Source organism: Aureobasidium pullulans, assembly GCF_000721785.1.
Source record: "Aureobasidium pullulans EXF-150 unplaced genomic scaffold scaffold_3, whole genome shotgun sequence".
Lineage (NCBI taxonomy): Eukaryota > Fungi > Ascomycota > Dothideomycetes > Dothideales > Saccotheciaceae > Aureobasidium > Aureobasidium pullulans.
This window is the reverse complement of record NW_021941023.1, coordinates 596,600-611,198: the sequence shown is the minus strand read 5'-3', so window position 1 is coordinate 611,198 and position 14,599 is coordinate 596,600. Positions and strand designations below refer to the sequence as shown.

Below are 14,599 nucleotides of genomic sequence, written 5' to 3'. Positions count from 1 at the left end.
CCAGGCTTTACTAAAGAAGGTGGTAGGAGTATCGTGGATATGGAGATGCAAGTTGCCAAGAAGGGTGATATTTGATTTGGTGCTTATCCGGATCGCATTGTGAGATTCAATTATCATCTGAACATGCTATGCGACCACTCATGCTACAAGAACAGATAACCCGTAAGAGCCCATCATTATCATAATTCTTCTTCCTCATCCAACACTAGTTATACTCCCAAGCAGCAAACCCCTCCTTGACATCCTTAGCCAACAAACTGACCATCGTACATGCATTTTTCCCCGTAAAGCCATTCTGCTTGACCGCTCCATTCTCATCTCTATACTCCAACCAAATACGATAAGCCTTATCCGTAGCATCCTCACTGCACAACCAATAATCATAAAACTTGCCAACCTGATTCAACGGCGAGATTTCAAACCCACTGATTTGAGAACCGGCGGGCATGGCGGCGGAGTGAGGGATGGTGTAGGTTAGGAGTCCATCGGGTCGGATGTACACTTGCTGTCCACCTGGCACTTCGGCATTGAGGAAGAGTTTGCCGTCGCCGGAGGAGGTGAAGGATGTGTTGGTGCCGGGAGGGCAGGGGGAAATGTTGGAGGGGCATGAGGTTGAGGCTTTTTTGCCGATCCAGAAGGAGCCGTTGGAGGCTTGGATGGGTCCGTTGAGGGGGGAGTTGCTGAAGGAGATGTCGAGTTCGAAGGGTTTGGCTGGGTTGTGGCGGGCTTCGAGGGGTGCTGCTATGGCTGAAGAAGCAGAGGCCAGGAGGGCGATGGTGTTTGTGAACTTCATTGTGGCTTTGAACTGTTGTTCGATGATTGATGTTCTTTTGTGTCTTGCGTCAAGATGGTTTATCGTGGGTCTTGTAGATGGAGAGATGTTTGAATGAGAAGGAAGTCTTCAACAGAGCATCGCTCTTACCTTATATATCTGATGGAGATGTCGATCAGCGAACACGCTCCAACTGACTAAAGTACCCTTGATTATTTTTAGTCAAGCATAAATTGTAGATCCGGGTAAGAACGGTCGAGAAATATGTGCGATTCGTATCCAAGTGGTCGTCTGGGCAAGTGTCAAATATACTACTCGGAGGGCAATGGACAATGTGACCCCGTTTATGCTGCAAGCGTTGCAGTCCTGGCTGATCAACAAGGCCCCGGTTGCTTAGAATAGTAGCACAGTGGCATCATGGTGTTACTCTTCTTGACTCGGGATATTGTGGTCAAGATTTAGTTACGGCCATAGCATGCATGTCACTCGTCACAGCGGTGAAGATGGGGAGGTGGAATGAGGGGAAGGTGATGGAGGAGAAAGAGCTCCACGGGCCGAGGAGGGCGTGTGCTCTGGAGTGACAGCATTGGAAAGAGCTTGGTAGAATGCGTCCGAGGACACGTCTTAACATATGGTATGCCTCGACATCGCAAAGACGTAGCTTGAGAAGGAGATTATGGAGAGGAACAGAGACAGTTCCTTCATGATGCGGTCAAAGCGATCGTGAGCTGGCGTGATGCCTCCACGATGCAATGTGGAGAACGAGATCTCGAGTACGTCATGACAGCCAGCTCGATCAGATATTATCTATTCAATCACCAGAGCTCCCCAAACACTTCCCTCTTCTCAATTCCTCTTGCTACAAACTTCAAGCAAAACTTCTGTAAAAACCGTCAACATAGCTTCTCGAATCATCCCCCGTCTCACCCTCCTAAGCCGTCAAGCAACACGCACAATGGCCACTACATCCTCCACTTCCACCCCCCAGCCTGCTCCCTGGAAGCAGGCCTTCCTCAAGGACCTCGACAAGATGGATTCGCCCGAATTCGTCTTTTCCTCTCTGCACGCAGCTCCCAAGGACTCACCCACCCCTTACCTGCCCCGCGCACGCTACTGCATCTTCCGCGGTTTCTGGGCCGAACTGCCCGAGAACAAGCACAACGAAGCACCCATGAACCCCCGCGTTTTCGAATCCGAAATGCCCACCTTTACCTCTGATGTTAGAATGATGAAGGTGCCCGAGCTGTTCAGCAGTGGCAGCGGACATGCGGACAAGGAAGAGCAGATGCAGGGAAGTGGCGGTGGTGGTCCTTGTGAGGCTGTCTACTGGATCAAGGAGACCGGTACGCAGTGGAGATTGAAGGGTGAAGCTTTCGTGGTAGGACCCGATATCGAGGGCGAGAGCGAGCAGAGCAAGGAGAGCAGTGGTGTGAGGACTGTCAAGAGTGAATTGGGCAGCCGTATGAGAATTGTGGATGAGGGCAAGCAGGGAGAGTGGTCTTGGAACAAAGAGCTTACTGCTCACTTTGGAAACAACTCGCCTGGTTTGAGAGGTATGTCTGATCTTTTCATCGTGATACACACGAGCTCAATGCTGACTTACTATCAAGGTTCGTTCAAGGCACCCCCGCCCGGCAAACCGACCTCGGAGCCCTACGACGACAAGAACCTAGCTCTCGGCACCAAGGTCGAGGACCTCAACGACCCCGTCGCAAGAAAGAACTTTAGAGTTGTCGTCATCAAACCCGAGGAGGTTGAGCAGCTCGACCTCAGCGACCCCACAAAGGCACGCAGACAGGTCTACATCTACCAAGCCGACGGTACCTGGAAGCAGGAGGAGCGCTGGCCTTAAGACTTCCGTGAAGTTCTCATGGAAAGCTCACATGCATATAAACGACCATCAAGACAAAACATCAAAGTAGAAATCATAATGCAATTTAATCATGTCCATAACCGTCCACCAACCAACGCCAACGATCCAGAGGGGTATATCAAGTGAAGAAAAAGAGAAAAAGGCGTGAAAGAAGAAACAAGAAACCGAAGAAGATGAATGCCGCCCAAGTCTTCAAACCAAGCTCTGCTCCATCTCTGTAATGTAGAGCTTGATGTGCGACTCCATCTTCAAGTATTCCTCCTTTGCACTTTGCACCTCCATATCGATATTCTCCTTCAAATCCGCCATCTTCTTCTCCGTCTGTTCAATCCTAATACGTCTTCTCTCAACCTCTTCCCCACGCTTTCGTCTTTCTTGACCAAGCTCCGAATGCGTTTGCTTCAGACTCTCCATGCGTCTCTTGGCTTCTTCTGCTTTGGTCTCTGCACCGTGTCGTAGGTTATTTGTGCGTTCTTGGATTTTGGAGAGTTGTTTTGTGAGGATGCGTTCTTGACGTTCGATCTCGAGTACGTTGTTAGTGCGCTCGGAAAGGGCGTCGCGGTGTTTTGTTGCGCGAGAGGCTTCTTCATCTTCCTTCTTCAGCTCGGTTTGGAGGTCTTCTAGGAGGCGTGTGAGTCCTGTTACGTCGCCGTGGAGAAGTGTGAAGGTATCGGTGCTGGTCTGAAGGGCACGGGTGCGGCGGTCGAGTCGGTCAATTTCGGACTTGTCGGCTGTGAGGTTGGCGTTGAGGTCGCGGAGGGCGGTTTCGAGAGCTGCGGGACTTTGCTGTGTGTATGGACGCAGTTTGTCGGCCTCTTTCCTGACATTGATGGCTTGAGTCTGCTTGTCCTCGAGGGTCTGCTTGAGTCTGCTCTGCTCAGACTTGACGCGGTCTAGCTTCTCGGCCACCTTCTCCTGGCCCTTTTTGAGCTCGAGCAGGCGGGCTTTGAGTTCGCTGTTCTTCTTCTCCTTGTCACGCATGGCTTGTTCGACATTCTTCCTGTTGCGCTGCATCTCCTGCAACATCTCCTCCTTTTCTTGGTTGCTGTTGTAAAGCTCCTCAATCTGAGCCTTTGTTCGCTCGGTGCTGTTGAAGTACTCATCGATGACCGAGGTTTGCGACTCGCGGAAGCGGATGAAGTTGATGACATAGGAGAAGATCTTGACCAGGCGCGGATGTGTCGGCTTGTACAGATCCTGGAAGGTGAAATCTTTGATGCCACATTCGAGCAGCAGGCGGCGCAATGTGACGAAGAAACCCATGAGGTCGCGAGTGTCGGCGGTGAAGATCCTATCTGGGTCGTCGCCAGCCAAGTCGTCGGCCGCAGCCTTCATGGCAGGCGCAACGACCTCGCGCGTCGTGTTCATCAACAGCTCTGCCAGCCATTCGAACACTTTTTGGATCTGCTGAGGGTTCGGCTTCTGAAGGTCTTGGATGGTGAAGGGGATGCCAATGTCGCTGATACATCCTGCAATCTCGCGGTCGGGCTGTACACAGATGGCCGTCAGTCGTGTGTTCACGCTGTCGTGAGAAGAGTCTAGGACTCACCAGCGTCATGAAAGCATCCTCATTGTCTTCTTTGCGAGCCCTAGGCTGACTCGACGGCTGCTGTGAGCCTCGCGGCGCCATACTCATACGTCCACTGTATGCCATGTTTATCGTCCTGTCTTGTGGTATTCTTTGTTGTCGCAAAAGTCGACTGCCTCGAAACTCTTCTGCCCAAATGTGGGGTAGTAAACAAACCCGATGCACGGACCATCTGATAAGCAGAACAGGGTTGCATCGAAATTGACTTGGTCCCTCTGGGAGTACTCATCACAGTCACGACTTGTAAATATTCCTCCTCTCATAGTCTTGTTCTGTCCGAGCATTCAAGTGCAGTATCACTATTCATCGAGGTATACAGAAGTTTCTCAGCAGCGAATTATGGAAATGGTCATTTGCATTAAAAAGTGTGAATATGGATAAGTGACGACTGTGTCGCTCTAAAGTAGACATTCGGGTATCAACATGAAGAAATGAAAAAAACATTAACAAGCACTTCTCCCTCTCTACTTCTTCTCAGCAGTGACTGGGGTAGTCTCGTTAGGGGTAAGGGAGCCCTCGCGAGTCTGAGGGACACCGTGGGTGAAGTCAGTCTGACCAGACTGCATAACATCAATGCCAGCAGGGCTCAAATCCCAGTGGTCCATCTCCTCGTCAAAGAACTGGTCAAGGTCAAGACCTCTGATTTCAGCCTCCTTGTCGACACGCAGGTGCATGCCGGGGATGTACTTGATGATCATGAGCAAAATGTAGCTGACGACGAATGAGTAGGCGGAGATGGCGGTGATCTCGGCGAACTGCTTGCCAACCTGAACACCATTGCCGTTGTAGGCGCCGGGAGCAAGAGTAACGCCATCGAGAGCGGAGATGGCCTGGTTGGCGAAGATACCGGTGAGGAAGGAGCCCATCATACCACCGATACCGTGGAGCTTGAAGACGTAAAGACCGTCGTCGATGCGAAGCCAGTCATTGATGTCCTGAAGAAGAGCGCAGACAACGGCAGTCAGGAATCCGATCACGGCTCCGAGCCAAGGGTTAACATAACCAGCAGCAGGAGTAATACCGACAAGACCAGCAATGGCACCCTCGCAAGCACCAACAACCGAAAAGCGACCCTTGTGACGGATGGCATCAACAAGAACCCAACCAAGGACACCAGTAGAGGCAGCAACCTGGGTGTTGAAGGCAGCCATCATGCCACGAACGGAAGCGTTGAGAGCACTTCCACCGTTGAAGCCGAACCAACCAAAGACAATGAGGACGGTGCCGACAAACACGAGGGTAGAGTTGTGAGGCTTGTGTTTAGCGTGATGATCCTTGGAGGTTCTCTTGCCGAGAGCCAAAGCGTAAGCAAGAGCGGCCCAACCAGATGCGATGTGAACGGGACCACCACCAGCCTGAACGGAAGTCAGCAAAGCTCTTTGCAGTCAAGGAAGAAAACTTACATAGTCGAGCGAAGGAAGGTTGAAGAGCCAGCCGTTGGCGTTCCATGTCCAGCAAGCGATAGGGCAGTAGACAATGGTACACCAGCAGAAGGCGAAGATGAGGGAAGGCAGGATGCGGCCACGCTCGAAAGCACCACCGACGACAATCTGTACTGTGCAAGCGGCGAACAGAAGCTCGTAAAGACAGAAGACGATCTCAGGAAGGACAGCACTGCCAGGAGAGGGAGCAGCGGCAACATTTCTCAAGCCGAAGTTGGCCATGTCGCCGATGAAGGGGCCGGCGGTGCGACTGAAGGCAAGACTGTAACCCCAGAACATCCACTGGAAAGTCACGATGGCACCGACCATCATACTTTGGAAGAGTAGTGACAGTCCACTCTTCTTGTGTGCCAGACCACCATACAACAGACCGATACCAGGGATAATCATGTAGACGAGGAACGCGCAGACCATGAGGTAAACATAGCTAAGTTGCAATTAGTGGATGATGGTATGATATCTTTTGTGATTGTCTTACTGGAACTCAAGACCTGCATATTGGGCATTGACATCAACCTCCAGAGGGTTACCTCCAGCGGGTTGGGAAGAGTTGAACTCAGGCTAGGAGTGAGATGTGAGTAGGGTGACTCAAGACCCGACCAGGAGGCTGGACTTACTGCTGTCGACATTATGATAAGACGAGAGCGATGACTGCTGCTTTGCAAGCAAGCAGTTCAAAAGTAGCGAGAGAGAGAAATATATGATCCAGGATGAGTGATATGCGAGAGCGGACCTGCAGGGTATTTCTACCTTTCATGCAACACCCCGTTACCGGTCAACAACTCATCTATCCTCCCACATTGCAATCATAGGGCATCCTTTATCTTCGCGACTCCTCCCGTGTTCCATACTATTGCCCCATCACCCACACGATCCTTCTACTCCTACTCGCATCCAGACGCCAAGAGATAAGGAAACCAGATATCAAAGCATCCATTTCAAAGAAAGCGTTGTCGGCATCTGAGTCTTTTCTTTGTAAACGTCGGAAAATGTCGAAACATCCGGCTTAGTGGTTCATGGGGGCTTGAGGTTACCGACTTTCTATGGCCTGTTGTTCCGAGCACATGGGCAAGTTGGGTGTACAGGTGAGGTTCCGACCTTCCCAGAGATAAGGATTCCTCCACGAGGCGCTCCCGAGGGCGCGCTAGCGATGGATATAAGAAGCCGTTTCCATGGCCGGTCGTAACGATTCGTTGACTAATTTCGTTTCGTACTCATTTCGTTCCCGGGCTATATGGCACCATGTGTCGGTGACCAGGGTCGGACAGAAATGTTGTTGGAGCTCCTTGTTGTCTTGTCAGCAGAGTTGAGAAGTTTCGTCGAAGCGCAGCCAAAGGATTCGTTGAACTGATGCGGGCTGCGTTTGCCCAGCTTTGACCAACCAACTCCTGCGGGCAAGACGGCCAATCCTGAACCACGAACTCTGCGTCAACTTTGGCTATAAATTGTCCGACATGCATGTCTGGGCACGAGAAATAGAGTGTAAGCGTGATGTTGAACATATCAGGTAAGTTCTTCCACAAATAAGCATGCCAATGTTTTGGCGTGCCCACTGTTAGAAGGCACCTTTGAGCCATCCTTTCATGCAGTGTAACTGTGCTTATGTAGTAGCGGTGCCTGGGCATCACATTTCAAGCGAACAGTTCTTAGCATCCAAGAATCCTGACGACTGACCCCTCACGAAGTAGTAAACTGGCCTCGCCAATGTTGAGCCTGAAATCAGACAAAGATAGCATCATTGTGATTAGCAAGTGGGACACCAACCAAGTACTATAGTCTTGTATTGTGAGAGAGGTGAGCTTCTGATGGAGTCTTTTTGGTGCGATTAAATGTGTCATTAGACCTGCATTGTGTTCTAGAGAAAGGCATGCTTAGACCAGAACTCCTCAATCTCTTACCTGGATGTATCTTGTATATCGCCATATTTTGAAACGCCTGGACCTGGAAAATGTAGCATGGGGGTGTTTTCAAGGCTTATTGTAGTAATGGGCCATCTCTAGGCCAGCACGCTTGAAGCCGCACTTGACATAGAAGCCCTCGTTGGCCTCTGAGCAGTCGAGGATGGTCTGTATGTCGAAAGTCAGCATTGTGATACTCATGGTAGACTTCAAAGACGGAAAAGAAACAAACCTTGTAGCAGCCGACCTTCTCAGCAACGTGGTCCAACGCTTGAATGATGCGCAGACCCAGCTTCTTTCCTTGCTGGTCCTTTGCAACAGCGATATCCTCGATGTGTCCAACCTGACCCAGGCTGTGGATACTATTGTCACCCGTATCAGTACCAAAGTCTCTTTGGACGTATCTCTCCTCTTTCTTGAGACTCACAACTTCTTCTCGACAATCAAGGCACCAGTGCCGACAATCTTGTTCTCGCCGTTCAGAATGACCAATGTGTGGTAGCCACCTGCACCTTTTCCCAGCGCACCAGATGCCTGCATCTCTTGGAAGCGCTCGTTGAAGTCTTGTTCTGAAACATCGCCGACGGTGGTGAGGACGGCGAGCACGTCTAGGAAGCCGGCATGGTAGTCGCTCTTTTGCAGAGGACGAATTGTGTAGCCCTCTGGAAGGGCAGCCGCGACTTCGGACGAGATGAGGTCGGGTGAGAAGAGAGACTCGGAAGACATGGTGTGATCTGTCGGCCGTCGAGGGGTGATCGAGGAGGAGCTTTGGAGAGAGTTGTTTTGGCTTTTCCGGTATACTACTGGTTGCGCATATGTGGACGGTTGGACGCAAGCTTCTAAGCGATGACAATGTGCAATGCGAGAAGTTGTAGTTGTTCGGGGAGAAAGTTGTCCTGGTCACAATATTTTGGACTCGAGTTTCCCCGGACGACAGCTTGAGCCTCCGCGCGGCTGTTCCTGCAGCGGTGCCAAATTTAGATCACGATTGAGTTAGGCCCATCTGATCAGCAGTCTGTCTGTCTTCTGAACACATACCTTCAACAACTGGAGTTATCCTCATCTCATCACTGATATGTGAGGTTCAGATTCACGAGGCCGTTCCCAATGCACTTCCTGGTCGCTTGAAGGCAATGTACAGGCTTTACAAGCAGCTAAACCATCAAGGTATATTTCTGAAAATGGCATTGACGACTGTCGATAACAACCGACTGGCACCTTTGTTTTCAGGTATTCTCCTGCTCTGATGGGATTTCCATTTGCGAAATCGCAGCTGTTGTCTCTAGCTTCCCAGTACGCAATCTCGAGATTGCATCATCATTTAGAGATTGTTCTGCCCGGGTCCTCTCGGAGTCGCCATTGCGGGCATACGAATACCCATCGCACTGGGATTGACAGCCCGTCTCTTCGCCTCATCTATCCTTCCCTTTGACAGACTGATGGCTGGCACTATCCACTCGCCACAACTGCATCGCATACCTTGCCAGGCATATTTGCCCACGTTGGCTTTGCACTTTTCGTTAGGACATTCCAGCCTTCCTTCAACTTCCCCCTTCTCCAGCTCGGGTCGCATCCATGACAGAGGATCTAGGAAGTAATGTGTGCAGGAATCAGCCGGACCTCTTTGAGCTTGGTGGGCGATCAGGAATTGTGATGTCGCTAGTGTGCGTCTGCGACTTCGTTAACGTTTCTGGTGGTCTGTCACTCAACAGGAATGACTTACCTGCACTTTCGGCATCGCATGTCAAAACCACCGTCATCCTTCGCTGCCACATGCTCATCCTCAAAGCGAATCTTCTCTGCTTCCGGGGCCTGTCCGCAGGCACGGCTCATCTCTACCTCACGCTGGTATACCCAGCGTTGGTACGTCGGTGTATCTTCTACACTCTCTGGGGTGTTCATCTCATGATAGAGTTCCAGCTGCTTCATGAATCCTTCATTAGGCTCACAGAGCGGTCTACTCTGTCTGATTTGCTCTAAGGCCTCCGATGGAGAGATATGATACTTCTGCATCAGGTACGCAATAACGCATGTTGCTGATCTTGACTTGCCCATGGCACTATTGTTGATGCGTTAGCTTGTTCGTGTGCTAGAAGAAGGTTGGAGGCCAAAAGACTCTATTTTTCTGCAACTTGAAAACGATAGAATGCAGAACGAAGAACGGCCAAGCATATTAAACTTACCAGTGTACAAGGACTGCACCTCCAGATGCAAGACCATCTTCGATAAACTGAGTGGCTTTCGGGAAGTGCTCTAGCAGATTTTCGTCCTCGACGTCATCAACTTCGACGACCATGTGTTTGTATCCTTCGAACAGCTTCTCCTCGAGCGGAAGTCTCAACACGGATAGTACATGTGTGATGCCGGCCTCTGCGAGTTGATCCTTGCGTCGTAGTGTGAAGATACTACACTTGGAGTCAGTAGACTTTTCCAACAGATGTCTTGTTCTTTCTGAATTGAGGAGATAGTGATAAGGGTGTGTTCGTCACATTGCTGCATAGAAAAAGAATTCATCGAGAAAGATCAGATTTTACGCACCCTCCGATGTAAAGCTTGAGATCGCCAGGAACTTTGTCAAGCAAAGACATGATAGCGTCGTGTTGTTGGATAAGTTGGGGGTGATGTTGTAAAGAAGGCAAATGGATTCGAATAACTTTCTTTGCTTTGATGCACACAAGTCGCCGCCTCAAGGTGGATGGATGGTTTGGGGTCACCGCAGCGTGTGCACATTTTCACTTGGCATGTCTACACAAATTATGCACTCACATGCACGGACTTGGTTCGCCGATATCGTCGTTAAACATTGCCATGCTGACCTTTTGGGCTTTTGGTGCTTCTCTTTGTGCAAGTTCCTTGCAGCCTTGCCCGATCGCCCTTCTCAGACCCCCTTGGTCACTGCTTCTCAGTCAGGGGCGGCGGCTCTTTCCATTCTGCAGCAGTGGCACATAGGTCTGGCCAGCCAAACTTGAGATCCTCACCATCCACAGCCTGATGCAAGCCGTCGGACAAGCTTTGTCGTCACGCTTGAGCAAAATCGGTCTGCGCAGGCGTGTTTAGATAGCTGCTAGCACTATCCACGAGCACATGGAGAGTTTGACTCGCGCCAGCCCGTGGAGGTCGTCGATTTTGTGTTTTGCCGGTTATATTAAGTGGCTTGAAATGTCGAGTCCGTAGGGCATAAGGCGGCTTAGGACCACAGGCAGAGACATGGCTCTGGGACGAGGTACATGGGACAGTCACTGCCGCAATGCTCTAAAATTGAATATCGAGTAGATTGGCATGATCCCAAGGACAATCTCACCATCAGAGGGGTAGCTCTTCGGCTACAGGACCAACTAGTCACAGGCGGGTCCTCTCTACATGCAACTCACGCTTAAGCAAACACAGAGCACTTTTGCATGAATCGTGCCTCTTTGCATGTATCCACGGCCAAAACGTGGGGCATGGTCAAGTGGGAACATGGAACGGCGAACTTGCATGGAAACGGGGCTTTAGGAGGCACCTGTTCCCTTGGTGTACGTACCAACAGAAGCCATGCTGCCAAGCAGCAAGTTTAGACCTTGAAGGAAGTTCGGTCTCTTTTTTCACACGCGCTTGGACTCTGCTGACTAGGACGGCTGAACGATGGAAGGTCGAAGGCCTTTTCTCCTCGCGAATGAGATTGAGTGGGTGTGTGTACGGGCGTATGGCGGACGAGCTGGGCGTCGTATGAGAACGGGTGAGTGCTGCGTGGCACATGGCGGTGCACAAACAGCTCAGAGGACTTCTAGAAGACATTGAATGGCGGAGAGGTCGCGAAGTCTGCCGTCTTGTGCAGCAGACCCTGATAACCTGAGTGGGGAGCAGGGCCTTGGGCGTGGTCCAGACTGAGGAAGAATTCCCAGCTAGGCACAGCATTTTTGGGAGATCGACAGAAGCGATGTCTGAATTCTGCTCTCTGTCTTGGGGGGCACCAAGTGACAAGGATGCAGCGGAGAACAGCGCCTGCGTGTTTTTACATAGGGCTGATGGGAGCGACGTGAATCAAGATGCTCTGATCATGCTCGACTCCTTTCCTCAGCATCAGCTTACACTAGGTTCTTAGAGTCTTGTCGTGCCCCCTCTCTCCCCAGCGGCAGTTGTCAACGCCTACAGCGCCGGCTTCGCCAAGTAGTAGCCCACGGTGAAACGCTCTTTCCAGTTGCGCGCGCCCTTCCATCATGTGTGGTACTCCTTCAATTCGCATCAACTCTCACGACCACCGCTACCACAGTCCGCCGTCCAATTCTCGCCATTCGCCCCATCGCTCGCTGCATGCGCCGGCGTCGCCGATGGCCATTCAATCCCGAGCACAAGAGTCCCCGGTGCCACCAGCCCTCCCGCCGCCCCGCGATGTTTTCACCGACGACATGACGCCCCAGGCGCAGCAGAAAGAATGGATGTTTTTCAACAAGGAATATGTCGATCAGCACTGGACCGACTTTGGCAAGGCCGCCACTGTCAGGCCCGGTTCGAGTCTGCTGGGCGGCAACAAGGCGCATCAGGGCTCCGAAGGCGACGACCACACACAACATGAAATAGACGCCTCCCGGAGAGGCAGCTCCATGTCCACCGTCACCGCGCCGCATCGCAACTCTGAGGCCATGATCGATCCTTGCGAAAAAGACGAATCAAAACTCTCTGGCTATAGGTGTGTTATTCTGCCATTTTCTTCATGTCACGCTTGTCGCATATCAATCGCGATCCGATCAAAATCTCAAACATTTGCCGTCCGGATTGGTAGCCCATGATGCTGCCAGTCAATATACGAGGGCTTTGTTGACTGTTGATGTGTTTACGGCTTGGGTCGAAGCCCGGCCGACGCTTCGGCTTTTGAAGACACGGACTATCCACCGTTGCTATAGAATCGTGAATACTGACAACAAACTCTACAGACTTCAGAGCGAACGACAACTGGAGCAACGATCACTCAGCACCTCATCGCAGGCTTATGATAGAAACTTGCTCTCAAAGATCGGCGGACCGAACACGCCCAATAGACTTTCGGTTTCAGGCGGCCCGGAAACCACAGGAGCCGTGTCCCCTGGTGCCGAGCCGACTGCAGAACACGCCTCAAGGCATCTCTCTACCTCTTCATCTGAAAGGCGCCATCCTTCGGTCGACAGCTCGACCTTTAGATGGTCTGTATCGAGTGCTGCCTCGCCCGGTCCCTTCCGCAACCCCAACTTCAATCCGGAGAACAGCCGGCCGACAGCACTGCGACACTCGAGTTTTCAATTTGACGACAACGCCTCGCATCGCAGCAGTTATGATCAATCAATGTTCTTGCATGACGAGTTTTCTACAGAGGAGGGTCAGATGAAGGACCTGAATCTCAACGATCGCGATGATTTCCAACTCCACGCAAAACCAGGCATGAAGAGGCGCGCTTCGTCCCCGCATAGAGATTCCTTACGCGAGGACCGCTCTTCCGTTAGTAGCGCCCCGGGTGGCAGTGACTTATACACTCGCCGCTCTTTACAACAATATCCTAATCGTAATCCCTCAATCTCGGCGTCGAGGTACGCGCCGAGCCATCATGGTTCAATATCTTCTGCCTCATCATACAACCCTCGAAATGGTTCCCTGGCCTCATCATACACGCTTTCCGTCTCTAGCAGCGCTACGAGCTATGCGTCAGGACGTATATCGCCTGGCATGATGTCGCCAGCTATAATCGACCCGGAGCTGGGAGCCATGGGATACACAAATGCTAAGCCACTGAACAATCCAAGCCCTGGGCCTCAACAAACTATGCCGGCTTACTCGCGCACAATGTCTGACACTCCCGTCCATACGGCTCTACAAACTCCCGTCGACAGTGCTCCACAATCACGGCACAACAGTCTTCCTGGCGTACAGGGCATCTACATATGTGACTGCTGCCCTAAAAAGCCAAAGAAGTTCACAAGTGAAGACGATTTGAGGTTAGTTTTGAATGTTGATAATGCTACTTCTTAAGCCCTCACTAACGACATACAAAAAGGGCTCACCACATGGAGAAGCAATACTCATGCCTCTACTGTCCAAACCGCTTCAAGAACAAGAATGAAGCGGAGCGACATCAGAATTCTTTGCACTTACGCCGTCATTCTTGGTCGTGTGCCGCTCTCAATGCAATTGAGACAATCTTCCACACATCGCCTACCACAAATGGAGCAACAGACATCTGCGGCTACTGCGGTGAAGAGTTCCCCAACCCAGCAGACTGGAACCACCGACGCGACCACGTCCTCGGGACACACAAGTTCGGCGAATGCAACCAAGCAAAGAAGTTTTATCGCGCCGATCACTTCCGTCAGCATCTCAAGCACAGCCACGCAGGAACGAGCGGCAAATGGACCAATATGCTCGAGACGACGTGTATGCGTGACGAACCACTGCCTCAACCCATGTCTATGGCCGGCATTATGCACAACAACGGTGCACCGGCGATGCCTATGATGGGTATGGCGAATACAGCCGGGCCACCTATGGGCGGCAAACCAGAAGTCATCACAGAGATGCCGCACGAAGCATGACATTGCATGGAAGGATTGCATTCAGAGACACATCTGGTGTAACAAAGGCTGACGTCGGGGGCATAAGATGACATTTTACCCTGCATCGTTGGCATGATAGTGGAGCCATAATAGAGGGCTCTCGCCCTGGCTAGTAGCGTGCCGATGGCATGACAAGAGGGGTAGGTTCGATGCGAGGGAACCTATCAACGCTATTCATCACCAACATGGTTCGTCATAATAGAAGCGACGAAAAAAGGAGGGGGTCAGCAATGACCGCAAGGGCGAAACGAAAGGGTTGCTGCAAGAGCACAGAGAAGGGTCGCTGCAAGTCTGTCTCTTCGGAGGCCGCGGGTCATACCGATAACCAAATTTCGTCAAAAGACCCAATCACGAACTATTTTTTTCATGACCATATAAAATATTCAAGGCGTTTTTAGAGAGAGCAAAAAATAAAAAGTCAGGGATTGGTGTTTTCTCTCCAGCCAGCCAATTTTCTGGCTGGTTT

The 14,599-nt window shown here is 51.3% G+C and overlaps 8 protein-coding genes across 8 annotated transcripts; 2 read left to right on the top strand and 6 right to left on the bottom strand.

The window, feature by feature from the left end:
* Positions 1–59: 59 nt before the first annotated feature.
* On the bottom strand, positions 60–1,177 carry M438DRAFT_342753 (uncharacterized protein). The gene has a single exon (XM_029904832.1). It carries the CDS (start codon positions 791–793, stop codon positions 206–208), a length of 588 nt encoding a protein of 195 aa, XP_029763795.1. The 5' UTR covers positions 794–1,177; the 3' UTR covers positions 60–205.
* A 509-nt stretch (positions 1,178–1,686) lies between these two features.
* Positions 1,687–3,009, top strand: M438DRAFT_342752 (uncharacterized protein). The gene is made up of 2 exons (XM_029904831.1): positions 1,687–2,325; positions 2,383–3,009. The coding sequence occupies exons 1-2, from the start codon at positions 1,728–1,730 to the stop codon at positions 2,622–2,624; spliced, it is 840 nt and encodes a 279-aa protein (XP_029763794.1). The 5' UTR covers positions 1,687–1,727; the 3' UTR covers positions 2,625–3,009.
* On the bottom strand, positions 2,838–4,281 carry M438DRAFT_371982 (Nuf2 like protein; the record flags this gene model as incomplete). The annotated part of the gene is made up of 2 exons (XM_029908319.1): positions 2,838–4,133; positions 4,195–4,281. The coding sequence occupies 2 exons, from the start codon at positions 4,279–4,281 to the stop codon at positions 2,838–2,840; spliced, it is 1,383 nt and encodes a 460-aa protein (XP_029763793.1).
* Positions 4,282–4,697: 416 nt separating this feature from the next.
* On the bottom strand, positions 4,698–6,304 carry M438DRAFT_332101 (methylammonium permease 3; the record flags this gene model as incomplete). The annotated part of the gene is made up of 4 exons (XM_029903464.1): positions 4,698–5,588; positions 5,637–6,102; positions 6,154–6,236; positions 6,293–6,304. 4 exons carry the CDS (start codon positions 6,302–6,304, stop codon positions 4,698–4,700), a joined length of 1,452 nt encoding a protein of 483 aa, XP_029763792.1.
* Positions 6,305–7,571: 1,267 nt separating this feature from the next.
* Positions 7,572–8,350, bottom strand: M438DRAFT_342749 (acyl-CoA N-acyltransferase). The gene is made up of 3 exons (XM_029904830.1): positions 8,001–8,350; positions 7,806–7,935; positions 7,572–7,741 (listed from the first exon to the last, which is right to left on the bottom strand). Exons 1-3 carry the CDS (start codon positions 8,297–8,299, stop codon positions 7,643–7,645), a joined length of 528 nt encoding a protein of 175 aa, XP_029763791.1. The 5' UTR covers positions 8,300–8,350; the 3' UTR covers positions 7,572–7,642.
* Positions 8,351–8,702: 352 nt separating this feature from the next.
* On the bottom strand, positions 8,703–10,255 carry M438DRAFT_342748 (dual specificity protein phosphatase 12). The gene is made up of 4 exons (XM_029904829.1): positions 10,112–10,255; positions 9,757–9,978; positions 9,297–9,632; positions 8,703–9,243 (listed from the first exon to the last, which is right to left on the bottom strand). Exons 1-4 carry the CDS (start codon positions 10,159–10,161, stop codon positions 8,895–8,897), a joined length of 957 nt encoding a protein of 318 aa, XP_029763790.1. The 5' UTR covers positions 10,162–10,255; the 3' UTR covers positions 8,703–8,894.
* Positions 10,256–10,937: 682 nt separating this feature from the next.
* M438DRAFT_128768 (uncharacterized protein) lies at positions 10,938–11,629 on the bottom strand. Its single transcript, XM_029898807.1, has one exon. It carries the CDS (start codon positions 11,468–11,470, stop codon positions 11,021–11,023), a length of 450 nt encoding a protein of 149 aa, XP_029763789.1. The 5' UTR covers positions 11,471–11,629; the 3' UTR covers positions 10,938–11,020.
* A 143-nt stretch (positions 11,630–11,772) lies between these two features.
* M438DRAFT_332098 (uncharacterized protein) lies at positions 11,773–14,112 on the top strand (the record flags this gene model as incomplete). The annotated part of the gene is made up of 3 exons (XM_029903463.1): positions 11,773–12,242; positions 12,487–13,518; positions 13,578–14,112. The coding sequence occupies 3 exons, from the start codon at positions 11,773–11,775 to the stop codon at positions 14,110–14,112; spliced, it is 2,037 nt and encodes a 678-aa protein (XP_029763788.1).
* Positions 14,113–14,599: the final 487 nt, after the last annotated feature.